The sequence below is a fragment of the Ambystoma mexicanum genome, chromosome 8, assembly GCF_040938575.1.
Source record: "Ambystoma mexicanum isolate Mex_15411 chromosome 8, UKY_AmexF1_1, whole genome shotgun sequence".
NCBI classification, from domain to species: Eukaryota; Metazoa; Chordata; class Amphibia; order Caudata; family Ambystomatidae; genus Ambystoma; species Ambystoma mexicanum.
The window spans coordinates 160,197,375-160,214,606 of NC_090929.1; the positions used below are offsets into that span (position 1 = coordinate 160,197,375).

General features: G+C 45.0%; 1 protein-coding gene across 10 annotated transcripts in view; it reads left to right on the plus strand.

Moving 5' to 3' along the window:
* Window positions 1–17,232, plus strand: part of KCNT1 (potassium sodium-activated channel subfamily T member 1) — a 2,308,650-nt gene that overhangs the window by 2,211,570 nt on the left and 79,848 nt on the right. For all 10 annotated transcript variants that reach the window (XM_069609538.1, XM_069609540.1, XM_069609539.1 and 7 more), the window contains 2 exons: window positions 10,672–10,783; window positions 15,025–15,126. In XM_069609538.1, the coding sequence (XP_069465639.1) occupies window positions 10,672–10,783; window positions 15,025–15,126 (214 nt within the window). The remainder of the gene's footprint in view (window positions 1–10,671; window positions 10,784–15,024; window positions 15,127–17,232) is intronic.

Consider the following 17,232-nt stretch of genomic DNA (forward strand, 5'->3'; position numbering starts at 1 on the left):
CTCGTAATGAGGCCCTTCTGCCCTCACTATACAAATTCAAGCAGTATTTGGCGTATGCCATTCCTGAAAGTCCTCAATGTGCCAAATTTCGCCGATAGTGTTCCTATGTGTAGGCCTTTGAGCTCTAACGTTTTCATGCATGCTTTAAGCAATCAGCTTGTTAAAAGCATGGCACATCAGAACTTTATGTGCGATCGATAAACTGTTTTGTACAGTGATTTTCTAATAGTAAATAGATTTGATTATTTATATTTTTTGGAATGAAATGTTTATGTGACGTGTTTCTATTCCCTAAAATGTAAAAGTTTTATTGTACCTTTATTTTTTTTTTCCTAAATAAAGAATTGTTGGCATTTTATGGTACATGTTACTGAAAAAAAGCAATTTGTCAGCATTCATTAATTTAAATAAAAACAATGTGTGGAGGTTTGTGGGGGGAAGTTATAGAGCTGTGGGTGTAGGATTGGGAAAGAAACAGGATTTGGAGAGCATCGCCTGTGTAGGCAAAGTAGGGAAGAGGCTAATTATCCAAACCTGCATCCATCCTGAAAATGAAGGTCAGGAAAACGAAAGTCAAGACGAGTTCCTACATCCGAGAGGGTATGATGTGTTTTGAACACAATATGTGAATGATTTGTATTTTAACGTACATGTTACTGAACAATGCAATTTGTTAACCTTGACCAATTTAAAGAAAAAACAAACAGGGCTTTTCAGGATAAAGTTTTTGAGAGGGGTGTTGTTGGGGCTTTGGGGGGAAAATTCGGGGGGGGGGCTTGTTGCGCCAGTCTGCATTCGTGCAAATGAAGATAGGAAAAATGAGTGTTCACAAAACACTCTAGAAACATCTCTGCAAATAGGTAGAGAAGGAAGTCAGCAGATCCTGACTTCACACAGAAGCCTTCTTCCTCAGAAGGAACCCCCCCACAGATACTATAAAAAGAGAGACTACTGCGTCTCCTACAGCAAGACCCTGTTCCCAGGCGACTAAACGCCTACCACAATGAGACCTCAGATATAGAACAGTGGACCAGCTGCCCACCCAGCCTCCTGACACTTCTCGCCTAGGTCATACACAGGACAGAGACATGGGGACCTTTCTGCAGACCCTGCCTTAGAGATGAAGATAGCACCATGTATAACCTTGCAGTATCCAGCATTACTCCCTACAGCATCCAGCAAAAATAACAAAGAAGACATTAAAATCCCAAACTGCTGACAAAATTCTGAACATCTAATTGATGAGAGCTATCCCAGAGTTAAGGCAGGCACTACCATTATCAGCCACCTGTTTTACTTCAAATACATCCCAGCATTAAAGACACTACAGACAACCATGTTGCGGACCAGCGGGTCCATATTCACCCACCCCGAACTCTCAAACAGCCTCATAGCGTCACCATCATTTGCAATACCAAAGTCCTCTAGATGATCCAGGCCAAAAACAAGTCACTCCTTCACTTCACAGAATGCTTTTGCAGACATGTAGTCTGAGGCTAAAAGGCAGGCTGTGGTAACTCGTCCACCATCCGAGGCACTTTTCTGCTTCCCACCCCTACTCAACCTGTTGGTTTAGCCCATTAGAGGCCTCGCACTTCTCAATGACTGGGCATCGCTCCGCTCCCTGTCAGACAGGAGCTATTAGGCTGAACCCTCCACTAATCAGGAATCCTTCCACTGGACCCGACCTCCAAACTCCAGAATCTGACAATGCCATTAACAGTGAGACATCAACCAGTCTCAGCGATCCACCCTAGAGTGGCCACGTTGCCTGCCTTCAGGTACGCCAACGTCAACATCCCCTCGCCTTTGGCTACTAAAACCACAAACAGGAAACCCCATAAAAATTAGACCAAGCCGTAAAAAATGGGTTCCATTAGGTCTGATCAGGACTGGGCCTCATCACGAGTTGGGCAGTATCCCTGCTGGGATACTGCGCAACTTTATTTGCATTAGCGCCACCCGTCCGGTGGTATTACTGCCGGACCACGGGTTGGGCGCTAACCATTACTCCCCATTCCCTATTAGGTCCATTGGACCCAATGTGGAATTTTCGGCACATTTACTGCGTGTGAATACCGCTGGTGGTAATTGCACCAAAAATTGCAATTTTTCTGGAAGGTTTACCCCCAGCTGGGGGTAAACACGCCAGACTTGAGATTGGGCAGAGCAGTAAATGTGGCAGTAGCTCTGCTACCGCTGCATTTAAGGGGTGGCGCCCAACTCGTGATGCGGCCCTAGATCAGCTGTAAAGAATGGAAAGAGCACGAAAGGCTACAGGCTTCTGTCCATTGATGAAGCATGCTCCCCTGTTCCCAATGGTACCCAAGGGCTTCCATTCCAAATCTGCAATCATATCAATAAGAAGGAAGAGTCATACACATGGAAGACTTTAGCTGAACTATCCTCAGCAGGGGTTGTACAATGCTTCTGAACACTTGGCCAGCCATTGTCTTCTCATTTCCAACTTGAGTATCACAGTTGATTTCGCCTACAGGCCTCCTGGACATGATCACACTTTCTATCGGAATGGCTTGAGCATATGAAAGTCCGCAAACAGAAATAATTGAAGAATTAAATACCTGGGTGGATACGCCGAACAGCAAACCAGCCTCCACCTTCTTGGCTACATGGTTAGCATGAGCTTCTCTCAACTATTGTGGAGACCTTCCCATGGGTGCAGCCATGTGCTGGACATGTAATTCACATTCAGCTCCTCCCTATCAGATCTGAAAAAGAAGTTGCAGCACAGATCTGACCATCACCTGCTACATGACTTGCTAGATAGATATTTCTAACAGGACACCATGTAACTATAACAGCAGAGCCAATCCTGCTGACCCCTTCAGACACGAAAGCTGCATTTCAGAGGAGGGTTTCGATCAACGCCACTCTGCTCAGAACATGAGAAATGACAAGGGCTCTGACTAATGATAGGGCCAAAAGTTGCAACAAGCATGCCAGAAGGTAACATTGCAAAATGGGCGCCTTCAGACATGCTGGGCATCGACAACACTTCATCGGGCAAAAGTAAAAAGCGTGATTCCTCAATAGAGTCATGAATGTAACCAATAAACCTGAGGAAGTCATCAGGATCTACAATGGGTTAAAAAAATCCAAATGAGAATCCACGTCACATAATCCATGCCAGCACCTGGTGAACAGCCTTGCCATGCCCTTCACTTATAAAGGGACCTCCATCAATGTGAACGCCCAAGCCAGCTAGGATCCTGTAGGAGTTGATGGGGGCTCTGATGGGGTCGCTGAATTACAGGGGCTTATTAGTTTAGCATGCACATGTTGATATCAACTCCTACATCCTCTACATTGGCACTATTCAATCCAAACCCATCACCAACTTTCTAAGAAGGCATAATAAAAAACAGCCACTGTATCAAAAGTTCAAAAAGTCCAATGACATTGGGCCTCATTACGACTGTGGCGGCCACGGTATGAACGGTGCTGGCACCGTTCATACCGGACCACCACATTACGAGTTCTGTAGTGGGTCCCGCTCTGTACGCCTGGCCAGACCAGACGTGCAGAGCGGCACCCGCTAGCAGAACAGGATGCTAACAACGGACCCGTCATTAACGGGTCAGTTGTTAGCATCCTCCCCATTCCCATTGAGCCCTATGGGAGCTCAATGGGAATGGGGACGTACCGGGTCCGGGTCTCGGGAATGGGAATTACTGGGCCCGCAAAGGTCAGAATGGCCCGGTAATTCCCACTTTGCGGGACCAGGACTCGAGTGTGGGGGTAACCATGGTGCTAAAAACGGCATGGCTACCTCCAAACTCGTAATGAGGCCCATTGTGTTGAACCCATCTACTCAAAGTCCTTATCTGTACCCTATCCCCAGGATTAACACAAGTCTGCAATGCTTCACTGTCACTGGGCTCTTTTCTGTCCCTCTCAGGAACACAACAATCAACCCTGCTAAAAAGGCCAACATCTATATCAGGGTTCTCACAAACCTCAGGCCGATTGCGAAGCTGCCATTGGATGAGTGGTAGGAAATCACCTCTTTCATGACAAGCAAACACGCTTTAGATCATGCAGAACCACAGAGTCCACCCTTTCAGACAATGGCAAAGACATTCTGGAGTCAATCAATGGAAAGCAACAAGCGGCTGCAATACTGCTTGATCTACTAGCTGTGTGCGACACCGTTAATCACAACATCCTCACCTCCTGCCTCTCACACTCTTGGGGTACTCAGGGAAAGACATTTAAACGGGTCACATCTTTCCATGCAGATTGCACAGCACAGGTGAAGTTGGGTATTTTCCTATCGATTCAGTCGGTGTGCCCACAAGATCATTAATCTCACTGAGGCTTGTCAATTCCAACTCATGGCCCTTTTCATTTTTTATGAAGGGGTTGGACATGAATTTAAGCCTATATGCTGATGACAACCAACTAATCATCCACTTGGACAACGTCAGACCACGCCCAAGAAAAATAAAGACTTGTCTTGATGCTGTCCAGAGATGGATGAATGATAGCAGCCTCTGCCAGAACCAATCAAAAGCAAGGATTCTAGTATGCAATGCCAATATGAGGGCCAGCTATCTCTTATAGCCTCCACAATTGGGCCCTCCTTCAACGCTGGTTAGAAAAGAAAGCAAAACGTATGTGCATAATCTTTGCGATCTCACTGGGCACAAAACTCACTAGCAAGTGCTCCTTTCAATTACATGTACTCAGCACCGTCGCCCCAACATGAAATTTCAACAGAAAATTGAAACCATTCATGCTCTTGTGTAATCCAAAATGAAGCTCTGCAGCAACCTGTCAAAGTAGGTCCTCCAGGTAATCCAAAGTAGACTGTGGGCCTCATCACGAGTTGGGCGGTATCCCGCCAAGATACTGCCCGGGCAAATAGCGTTACCGGCAAATCCTCCGGCGCTATTAGCACTGAATCACGGGTTTGGCGGTAACGGTAATTCCGAAAATGGGGAATTTCCTGGCGCATTTACCCTCAGCTCAAACCTGTGATTTGGCGGACCCTTAAATGCGGCGGTAACTTGTCTTCTGATTCGGAATCTAAATAAATCGGATTGTACATCAAGGGCCATGTAGACGCTCTGCTGGCTCCTGAAACATCAGCACATTGAATTGGAAACTCTGTGCGCCACCCACAGCGCGGCCTCTTGCACAGCCCTAGACAGGCGATAAGTGGGTTACAGAGCGCATCCTCTGAGAAGCCTTGGATCAGCCACTGAAAAGATACTGACCACAGCAACCTAGCGACTAAAAACATTCAGCGAGAGAACGATCTCTCTGAAAGGCAAAGAACTACGGAACAATTTGCAGCAGGAAGTACACCGGAAGTGAATCACCTAAAGTTCACTTTCAGAAGACATTTCATACGTGGCAACCTCTGAACTATCAGATAGTTACAAGGTTAGGATCAACCCTGCAATAGCCAGGATTCTGTTTCTATTTCTAACCTCAAACGATGAGGGCCGTATAATAGGCCTCATTACGCATTAGGTGGCAATTCGGCAGTAAATCCACTGAATTACCACCAGACTTGTATACTGTTGCTGCCACTCGTTACCACGGGATTACGAGTGATGGAAGGGTGGTGTTAATCCCCATTTTTTGAGTCCATTCTGCTGCAGCAACTCCGATGGTTTTTTGAGGAAAAGTGGAGGCGTCACCTCCCTAACCCCAAAAGTTCCATTTTGCTGGCACTGAAGCCTTCACTTTTCCTCACAACTAGAAATTCTGTGGTGCAGTAAAAATGCGGTAATTCCGTCACTGCCAACAAAAAAAATTGGCAGTAATACAACTGCTGCCACTTTTTTACCGCACCACAGAACTTGTAATAGGAACCAATATGTTTTATTTTTCCCCCTCCTTGTTTCTTTCTTTTTTTCCGTTCCCTTTCCTCTTTATTGTTCTTCACGCTGTAAAGCATCTCGTAGGCATGGATAGCATTACTTTACAAACCCCCAAACATAAGTAAAAAATAAATAAATAAATAAATAAATGGAAAGTTTCTACAACAATTAGTGTGCTGCAGAACTATATGGGAATATAACAGCGTTAAGAGCGAAGCAGAAAAAGGATCCAAAGAGATGCGAGCGGTGACATGACCTAGGAAGAGGCTGCTATCCTTCAGCACAATGATTGGCCTCTCCAGTGTCCAGTTGCTAGGCAACCCATCCTCACCTTCATTGTGCTTCAGGAGGGATCATCAACTCTGCATGCGTACACCTTGGGCCAACAAAGGCTATTTCTGCCGTCGGTCTATATATGAGGCGATAGCAGCAAATATTCAGGGCGGTTTTCTTCTTTTTCCACTTGTCAAGCCGGGCACTGGGTCACATGGAGCAGAACTGCAGTCAAGTGGCGCTGGCAATGAAAAGTCTCTTCCTTCTGTGACATAGAGACAGGATGCAAGCCCTAGAAAAATGGGGTGATGCCTTGACCCACGCAATGGGAAATAAGCATGTGCCTTCCAGAAGATTAATCAACACACGAAACATAACCTGCGGGAGGAGATTCTCCTATAACGTTGCTAACAAAGTATAAAGGCTGCTCAGCATCTTTTAAACCTTATAATCTGTTCCTAAATAGTACTTGCTGAGCAAAATGCCAGTATGAAACCATGTACACGCGATTATAGTCTCATGGGGCCTATGTGTGTGTCTGGCCTGGAAACCTAAAAACCTATGTTGTGTAAAAGCTTTAAACACTATATACACAATAAAACAAACACTAACACAGTAAATAAATAAATAAGCTGCGTTCTGATCCCATCATCACCCCCTTTCTCAGCAGGCCGTGCAAATCCTAAATCTTGAATTCATTTAAAGAGGAGAAAACTCAATTTGCTTCAAAAAACATCTGAGGTCGTTCAGGGTCCTCCCTCTCAAGAAAGTGCCCTGGCAGAGGATAATGACCGGTGTCCTCTGACACGACATGGGGTCAGTGCATCACACACCTATGGGCTCGTCGCTGGCACGGGGGTGCTAGGCGCACTACATGGGTCTACAGGCGAGAGAGAGGATGTCTGTGCCACCCAGACTTGGTGGCAATCACTAGCCAATGTTTCAACACGTGTTTAGATATGTAATGAAGCAGAGGCGTGGGCAGCTTCAAGAAGTCACCTCATGCATTCGCTATAAAGGTGGTGACCCTAGCTAAGGAGTCCAGGAACAGTCCTCCTGGTAGTGGTGAAGGTACACATTGGGCCTAATTACGCGTTCGCAGGTAGCCATGGCCTTAATAAGGGCATGGCTACCCCCAAACACGGGTCCGGGTCCCGCAAAAGGGGACTTACTGGGCCATTCCAATCTTGGAGGGCCCGGTAATTCCCTTTTGCGGGACCCGGACCCAGTACATCCCCATTCCCATTTGAGCCCCCATAGGGCTCAATGGGAATGGGGAGGATGCTAGCAGTGGTACCGTTCATAATGGTACCATTGCTACCATCCTCGTCTGCTCGCGGGGGGCGTTCTGCACGCCTGGTCTCACAAGGCGTCCAGAGCGGCACCTGCGAGCAGACTCGGAATGTTGCGGCATGGCAACAACGGTGCCGGTAGCACTAGCGGGGCGCCGTTGATGCCTTACCGCAACAGTCGTAATGATGCCCATTGACTCTCCAAGGACCCCTGTCCCTTCTAGTGCTGCCGTTACATCGGGAGTTGCTAAGGAAAGCACTGGCGAGACACTTCCAAGTGAGAATGACAAATATAACAATATGTTTAGACATGTCACTCATGGCATAGGACCTTACTTAGGAAAGTTGGAGTAAAGATAAACAATGTTATTGATCCAAGCCACAAGATGTCTTTTTTCAATTAGCCATTTTTTCTATTGTAAGTAAAGCAAAAACATTGCACAACAACGAATAATACAAGCTCATGAAACAAAGCTAATTCCAAGTTTGGCGGTAGTTTGTTGGAATAACGGCTGAATTACCACCAAACGGAATTACCGTTACCACCACTTGGTCCTGTGTGTTTACCAAGTGGCGGTAGGCAGTGTAAATCAGAATTTTTATGAGTCCATATAACTATGGGTATTTTGTCGATTTTTTTGGTTGGTAAAGTGGAGTATTTACCGCCAGCATGATCCTGGAGGTAAATCCTCCACTTTAAGGCCAAAAGCGTTAAAAGTGGCGTAATACCGCTCCACAAAACGCGAAACGAGCCCCGTAGTATAAAAATATTATATCATGCCAACACTGCCTCGTTTTAATAGCACACTCCTCTGAATGGTGCCCAAATAGCCCACATTTCCTCAGAGCGTTTCTGTTTTGAACAAGCATTAGGTCTCACCACGAGTTTGGTGGTAAATCAGTGGTAAATTCACCAATTTACCACAACTCACTACCTTTGCTGCCACTCTGTCCTGTGGATTTACCACTTGATTATGAGTGGCTGGCCAGAGGTGATAGACAACATGTTTGGAGTCCATGCGGCTGCATGGGGAGTTTTAGCAGCTTTATAGCCTGCGGTAATACTGTTTGGAAGTTTCTAAAGACTTTTGGTGGTGAGCTGGAAGATTTACTTCCAGATTCTTGCTGGCAGGAAATCTTCCACCTTACCAGCAGGACTGTTCTTACGGTGATGCGATAAATCAGCGGTACAGTGTCAGTAATGGAATTCCTGCCAGTTTACCACTATTTTTCTCTGTGCCACCTTACTCGTTATGAGATTATTTCTAGAGCAGCCTGTAGTTTTTCTGCAAGCTTATTTTATTCCACTATCAACCGAAAATGTTATGGGTATATATCGCTGATCTGGGCATCACTATAAGATCTTGCCGCCACTGTCCACCCCATATTGGCGATGAAATTGTTCCTTGGATGGCATACGCGGCTGACACCCGCTAGTTAGATCAGACGCCTATTGGCCTCCGGCAACCTCTGGGCACCTTATTAAGTTATGACACCAAGAACTGTATGAAAATAAATCTTTACAAAACAAAGGTAATCATTATAGGCAAACAATTAAAAAAACAAAAGAGCTTCAACTGGAGGTTGGATAAGGAACCTCTTGAAGTGGTGGACACATATACAGGGGTATCCCAATTAAAAGTCCCCCAAATTTAACATTCTATGAGAACTTTATTGCACACAAAGTTTCTTAGAAATGAGCACCTAGAAGGAGATGTATTGCTAGGAAAGGGATACACAATATAGCAGGCTCCTTGGAAATCTATAAGACCAGCATTATTCCATGAATCCTATATGGGCTACAACGGCGACCCACTCGTCTAGTCTCTAGGTTTGATCGGACTGAAGGAAGTCTGCTAAGATCAATCCTGCGTGTACCTAGGTCAGTACTTGTTGAAGGCTGAGGTGCGAGTTAGCGATGAAATCCTTGGCGGCCCACTGGATGAATAATCGCAAATGTTACGCTAAGATAGGCTGGGCCCAGAAGGAGTCGAACTCACTACTGAGCATACTGGCTAAGGGGGCCGAGAATAATTGTAACAATGCCCTTTTTTGTGATTTGGAACTCTCAGTGAAAATGCACCTTAATATCATTGACCTAGTTATCCCTTGTCAAGAAAGTTCTACGCAGTTCATTCGGTTGTTAAAGGCTAAGACGAAGGTTTGGAACCGCGCGAATAACACGACTAAACTTAGCCTGGAAAAACGGTATATATAGAATTTGTCACAGGGAGCTTTATGTCGGCTCGGTTGTGCACGTAGCTGGTTAAATCCTGTCCTGTACATTTGAGGCGCTTCATTACGTATTCACGTTTAGGCATCCTGCCTACTTTTAAGCACTAAATGGTCATCGCGAGCACCCGTTAGGCGTTGGTACTCTTCACAGAATGGTTTCTTTTTAGAACTATTTTGTTGCTATGCAACTACCTGGTTTAGATTGTGACAAAAAGTGTAATTGACTTTTAGACAGTCATTTGCAGAGATGTAATGTGAGTTATTGTGAATTTACTGAATGTGTAATTAATATATCACTTTGTTTTATGACGGAATGTACAATTATGATGATGGCATATATGTTTCCCTTTGACTCATTTCGACGCAGCATTTAAAATGATTGCGTACCTGCAATTGCAGCTGCAACTAAGATTTATAATTTGGATAAGGAGCCTATTCACGGCCGAGTCTATATAATTGTGTTTCAGATTGAACAGGATTCTTTTTGCTTCAGAGGAAGAGCTTTGCTCGAAACACGTGTCAGGCTGTCTAGAACATGCATTAAAAATTCTGTACAACTGTACTTTTTTTGAATTATCTGATGTGGCGCAGTTGAACTATTTACAAGTAGTTTACATATATTTTTATGGTATTATGGAAGACACGTCTTACCTTAAATTTTGCATATGGTTGAAGGTTTTCTTAGAAAAACCAGAAGCACTTAATAAAAAAAAAAGGTTATGGGTATTTGCTGGAAGTCTGCTGATATCTCCACCTGGCCTTTCTCTACCGTACATGTTATTTTTCATTTGGCAAATGCATAATAGTTTCTCTATAGAGAACTGTCTTGTGACATGAGAGGGAACATCCAGGCGCTTATAATTGGTTATTTATTTATTTATAACACGCTTAATACCCAGAGGTTTCTAAGAACATACCCATGGATCGAACCTGTGTTGCTCCACATTATCTTGTTTCCAAGGCGAGTGCATTGCCCTGAGCTATCCTCCCGAGACTTACACTCTTCTCTCTCCTTCCAGGTTGTTTCCAAGCCTCAGCATCATCACGGAGCTCACCCACCCATCCAACATGAGGTTCATGCAGTTCCGAGCCAAGGACTGCTACTCCTTCGCCCTCTCCAAGTTAGAAAAAGTAAGCATTCGCTCTCGGATTTCTTTTCATTTTGATGACTTCTGAAGATTTGGGGAACAAAGCCGACGTGAATGACAACAGACGTCCAACTCACTATTCACCGTACTCTCCCCAATTCATATCACTTCATATGAATCAATCGTTGGGTCGTAGGGCTGATTCCGACATTAGCTGTAATTCTCTGGTAATTCCCGTGAATTACCACCAGAATCAGATACTGTTACCGCCACCTGGTCCTGTGGGTTGCCAAGGCATTGCAAGTGGTGGTACGGCGGTGTTAGTCCCCCTTTATGGAGTCCATTGGGGATTTTTGGTGGAATTACAGAACGGAAATTCCACTGAATTTTGGAGGAAAAGTGAAATAACCACTGGCAATTCCGCAAGTGGTAATCCCACCAAACCTTGCAGCGAGGCCCATTATCTACCCTGCAGCTGACATCATTGGGTCATTACATTGCTGGAGCACTATCATTACCATCCGTATTGACAGCAAAGATTCAGTATTTCTATCATGCACCTGATAGCCTTGTGCTGGAACCCCCAACCTTACAGGTTCCAGCCACATGCATTGACTCATTGTGCCACTGAGACTGCCACGGAGACTGGTTGGGAAATGAATACGTATCAAGGCCAGTAATATCCAGCAGAACAATACTGTGGGATCCTACAGGGAGGAAAGGAGGTGGGGGTGGGAGGAGAAGGGGTTTGTAATCCTACTTTTATGTCTATGGCCAGTCTCAGTTTTGTATTAGTATTGGCTATGAGGGGGCGCTAATGCGCCATCTATAAGTCAAAACGATTGCATTGAGTACAGCTACTGGAGAGATCAGATATGAGGAGCAATACACAGCTTGTGGGTTTCGTTTGGTTATGTATCCACCCATTGCCTGCACGTGGCCAAGCTAATCCTGATGGCCATTCTCATCCCCTTAATTCCCCTGCCTGCCCAAAACACATTCTCATGGGATCTATTTGAGCTAGCTTTATGAAGAAATAACATCACACGTTGTGCTATATATGCCTGGCACTGTAATTTCAAAGCAGTCTTCTGAGAGCCACTGGAGAAATTGGAGCTTAACATGGGCTACTGGTGTAATAAAAATGTCTTAACCAAGTGTGTGCCTTCAGCCACTTAATTTACAAGCAGTACGTGTGTCCTTGCTCTGAGATCCGGTTAAAAACAAGCATTTGCACAACAGCTGTGGCTGGTATAGGATAGGCGTCTGCCAGGCACTGCTATCATATGTCCAAGTGCTTGCACCATTTTACATTTGCTACCGTTAAATGGCAAGTTAATACCATTATGGCAGCGACTCACAAATGCCTACACAACCGCCAAAATATTTGGCATTGCCAATGCTCATTTTGAAAATCTGATTACTGTAGCACAAACACAGACACACACACACACACACGCATGCATGAACGTGGATCCACCCTTATGTGCGTGCCCACACAGCACACACATATTGAAAAGGGAACAGGGGTGGCCTATAACCCCTTTCATTGTTACGTTGGATTTGGCGCAAACTGTTGTTCTTTGTAGCCACTGCAACCCTGAAAACAAAAATGAGAGGCGGAGCAACGCTGCTCTTGTGCACTGCATGTGCACTCAGGAGTAGCGAGATTATTATCTAATGGGGAGTTGGAGGGCATCACTACAAAACATCGCAGACCACTACTGAGATTAATTTCCACCGGCGTGAAAATCCATGCAAGCGCAAATTCCCAGGCATTTAAATGGTGGAGAGGAAGGGAGGTGGTGGAAACATACATTTCGTACCGCCCCTCCTCTGGTGGCGTGGTGTGAATGAAAGACATAAAAGCCATGGACAAGGGGTTCACGCCGTCCATCCACGTTACGGCACTTTAGAAAATGAGCTTCCCAGTAATTACCATTACCAGTGTTTATCATTCTGCCAAATTCTGACTTTCGCTTCAGAAACTCTTATTTCCACCTGCGTTTGTGTGGAGGTAAGTACCTCCACAAAAAGCACTACGGCATGCTGTAACGACCACATGCAGTCATTAACACATGTAGTAATTACCGGAACCTCATGGATTCCTTTGAGACCCCCAAACTGGGCAGTAATGGAAAGGTAAAAAAAAAGGGTGGATGTTCCCAAACTGGGGAACTCCCGTCCCCTGCACACTATCTATAATGTGTATATACAGAAAAATAATTTAGCAATGTGGTGTACTCTAATTAGATAGTGTGCCGGGGACGGGAGTTCCCCAGTTTGGGAACATCCACCCTCTTTTTTGTTCAAATACCAACCCAGATGCCAAGGTTGAGATTATCTACCCTGCACCTCAAATCCTTTTCAATAAACAAACAAAAATACCCAGATTTCCTACAAATCTTGATATAACAACTATTCCTAATCTAGGTGTGCATAGTGTTTAACATTTGGTTCTAGTAATGGAACGGTCCACATGACTTGGACTCATGCAGATCTTTCCAGGAACCTGGTCATTTCCCGAATGCAATAACGGTAAATTAGATTGGCAGTATTAGCTCTAATAATACTGCCAAACTCTTAATCAGGCCCTGTGTAACAAATGTTTTTGAAGACTTTCTCAGTTCAATGTGACTTTTACTTTTATTGAGGTTGTTACAAGTATTGAAGTTGACGCCAAAGTGATTCCAGAACGAGGCACCATGAGTGGCAAACGCCTATCTTCTCTGGCATTGACATTGAGACTTGACAATTTTAATTATTTAATTATATTTTTAAAACAATCGCTATTAAAAAATAAAATGTCTGAAAACAGATGGATTTTTTATGATATCAATTGGACAACTGTCTAATTTTAGATCTGTTTAAGTGATGATTCATGGCTGGCAGTGTTTAACATGAGCTCAGCACCACTTGTAGACATATGCCATACAGTACCCATGCATATTCTTAAATTATTTCACTCTAACACTGATATAATAGGAATTAAAGAGCAGGTGCTTTTGCTGAATGACACATAGACTGCAATCAACAGGCCGTTCATTTATGAAATGCTTAAATATTCTACACCCCCACGAGAGCAACTGAAGGGCACTGTTAGGTGCTCATTAGATGTGTTTCTCTTCCTTTAGGCTCACAGGGCTGGGCAATAAGTGACATGGGCAGTAGCTTAAGCCACTCAATACTGTGAATGGGACACAGCCGACACAACTAAATCAAGCATTGGCCATGCCAACAGTTTGGGCTTTTGTGTGGGCATGGGAAAGGCACTTACCAGGCACATTAACTGCCCATTGTTGGTAGCAGGTGCAACACGGTGTGAGTACATGGGCATCTAATAGCAGTGCCTGGCAAAAGCTTAAACGTATGCACCTGCCAAAAATGTTGGCTTTGCCAATGCTTGTTTGAAGCAGGACTTTGTTGGCTTTGCCAATGCTTGATTTTAACAGGACTTCAGCGAAGGACGCGCAGAGTGCTTATATTCGAGTGGCTGATTGCAGACCTGGTAAGACACTTTTATTACACCACTAGTGTGTTACAACTCCAAGTAAATCATTCATTCTCAGTAGACTGCTTTGAACCAACACCAGCAGGCACTTTGAATGCAAAGCCTAATGGTATGGCTTGATTATACCGAGCTGAGCGGTAGGAATTGGTGGAAATGGCCATGGGCAGGCAATGGGTGAGCACATAAGCAAACAACACCTGCAGACTCTGTTTTCCTCCTCGTGTCATTCCTCCCTCTCTGTACTCAAATGCAATAGGTTCAGCTTATAGGTGTCGCATGCGACACCTAATATCGCAAAGTAAAAAAGTACTTGCCACTGCTATGAATGGAACAATCTTGTGCAATAAGGCTGGAGTTTGCGCTGACGCACAGTTTGCACCTTATGCATAGAATCGTAGAAGATCTTTAAGACTGTTGCCAGGGAGGGTGATGCTGACAGTAGACACACACTTCAAAATATACTCATTGGCATGCCAGTGGAGATGGGAGAGAATCCATACACAGGCAATCTCCTTGTATTGAATGTTTATCAATCTCATGCATTTCACGTGCAATGGCCTGAGTGGATGATTGTTAGCACCACCTGAGGGTCAGAGACCAGATAGTGTTTCGGGCCCATCATGAGATATATTGCGGTCTTGAAGAACCAGCATTGTCTGTGAGACTTCTTAGCAGAGATTGACGAACACAAAAGTGGATCTAGAACTCTTTCACTTTATCTGTCCATGGAGTGCTCAAAATCTGACCTAACCGGTGTCCATCTTTGTCTGCAGAAAGAACGGGAGAATGGATCCAACCTCGCCTTCATGTTCAGACTTCCCTTCGCTGCGGGGAGGGTCTTCAGCATCAGCATGTTGGACACTCTGCTCTATCAGGTCAGGAAACCCAAATATGCACCTGAACGGAAAGAAAGAATTAACAGTTTGTGCTTATTATGTAGTTATTGTGTGTGTGTGTGTGTGTGTGTGTGTGTGTGTGCGCGTGCGTGCACGCGTGTGTGTGTCACGTTTGCTGCTGTGTCACACCGCTAGGATGGAGAAGGAGATAGCATAGTCACTAAATGGCATTGTCTTTGAGAAACCACACTCTCCAGAACTCAATTATTATAGACAACACTCAAAGATGGCCGCCAAGCAGGATGGATTGGCTTGAAAAGATACATATTTATCCTCCCCACATTGAATCCTGATGCATGGAAACTCCAAATGGCACTTTACTCCTGGGGGGGGGGGGTAATGGAGGTTTTTTTATAGTACTGTCAAAATGTATTTCGATATAGGTACGAGTGGATAAGAGAAGGTAGGATATACGTGGCCTTGTTTTATATCTGAGATGATACATTGAGGGGTGAAATTGTGGGGTACACTAGACAGCTTGATTTCCAACTTATGCATAGAGTAATCCCTCAAGCACAGGGTTGTAGATGGAGTCATTGAAACTTCCTTGGCACGCTCACCAGATAAAAGGACTTTAATATCAATACAAAATATGTAATCAAATGTGCAGTAAGGATTCATAACGCATCACCTGAGCACGGAGAGAGCGTCCATTGAAGGGTAATAGAAAATTCAGGAGCCTGCCAAAGCAATGGGCTCATATCTTTTCATCTTTATTAAAGGGACTTGTGGCGCTGGGAGACTTCTTCTGAGAACCTCTGGGTGAAAGGGTGGAAGTGGGAAGCATGACCAAGCCAACCAAACTGTTATGTGGAGACATACCCATATGCAGCTGTACGTAGATTACTTTTCTGTTTTCTGCAGATTTTTTTAAGTTGTCCTCCTAGTGGGACGGGGAAGGTTTCAGATGAAGGAAGTTCGCTATTCACGAATCTTGTGGAATGATTGATCCCAATCCCCAAAACCATGGGTGCACAACATACGGCCCGCGGGCCAGTTGCGGCCCGCCATGCCCTTTTGACCGGCCCACGAGGCACAAACACTTTCCTAATGGAGGGCGGCCAGCGGCCGCCCTCCATTAGGAAAGTCTTTGTTGTCTTCCGGGCCGGTGAAAACACTGGCCCTCATTGGCTCAGCACACACACGCATCACGTCGCTCCTACGAGCCACGTAATGCGTGTGTGCTGCACCAATGGAGGGCCAGCACTACGGCTGGCGTGGTCCATAAGGCTTGATGCCGGAAGGCATTTCAGCCTTGGACCATGCCAGCCGTAGTGCGATTCCAGCGACTTCCAGCTTACCTGCCTGCCTGCCTTCCAGCACGTCTCCGGTAAGTGGTCTGTTTGTGTTTGTGTGTCGGGTTTGTTTTGCTTTATGTTTGTGTGTATGAATGTTTGTGTTTGAATGTATTTTGTGTATATGTTGAGATGCGGGGGTGGGGGGGGGGTGTCGGATGTGTATGAATGTTTGTGTTTGAATGTATTTGAGTATGTTGAGATGCGGGGGTGAGGGGGTGTGTCGGATGTGCATGAATGTTTGTGTTTGAATGTATTTTGAGTATATGTTGAGATGCGCGGGTGGGGGGTGTGTCGGATGTGTATGAATGTTTGTGTTTGAATGTATTTTGTGTATATGTTGAGGTGAGGGGGTGTGTCGATGTGTATGAATGTTTGTGTTTGAATGTATTTTGTGTATATGTTGAGATGCGGGGGTGAGGGGGTGTGTCGGATGTGTATGAATGTTTGTGTTTGAATGTATTTTGTGTATATGTTGAGATGCGGGGGTGAGGGGGTGTGTCGGATGTGTATGAATGTTTGTGTTTGAATGTATTTTGTTTATATGTTGAGATGCAGGGGTGAGGGGGTGTGTCGGATGTGTATGAATGTTTGTGTTTGAATGTATTTTGAGTGTATGTTGAGATGCGGGGGTGGGGGGGGGTGTCGGATGTGTATGAATGTTTGTGTTTGAATGTATTTTGAGTGTATGTTGAGATGCGGGGGTGGGGGGGTGTGTCGGATGTGTATGAATGTTTGTGTTTGAATGTATTTTGTGTGTATGTTGAGATGCGGGGGTGGGGGGGGTGTC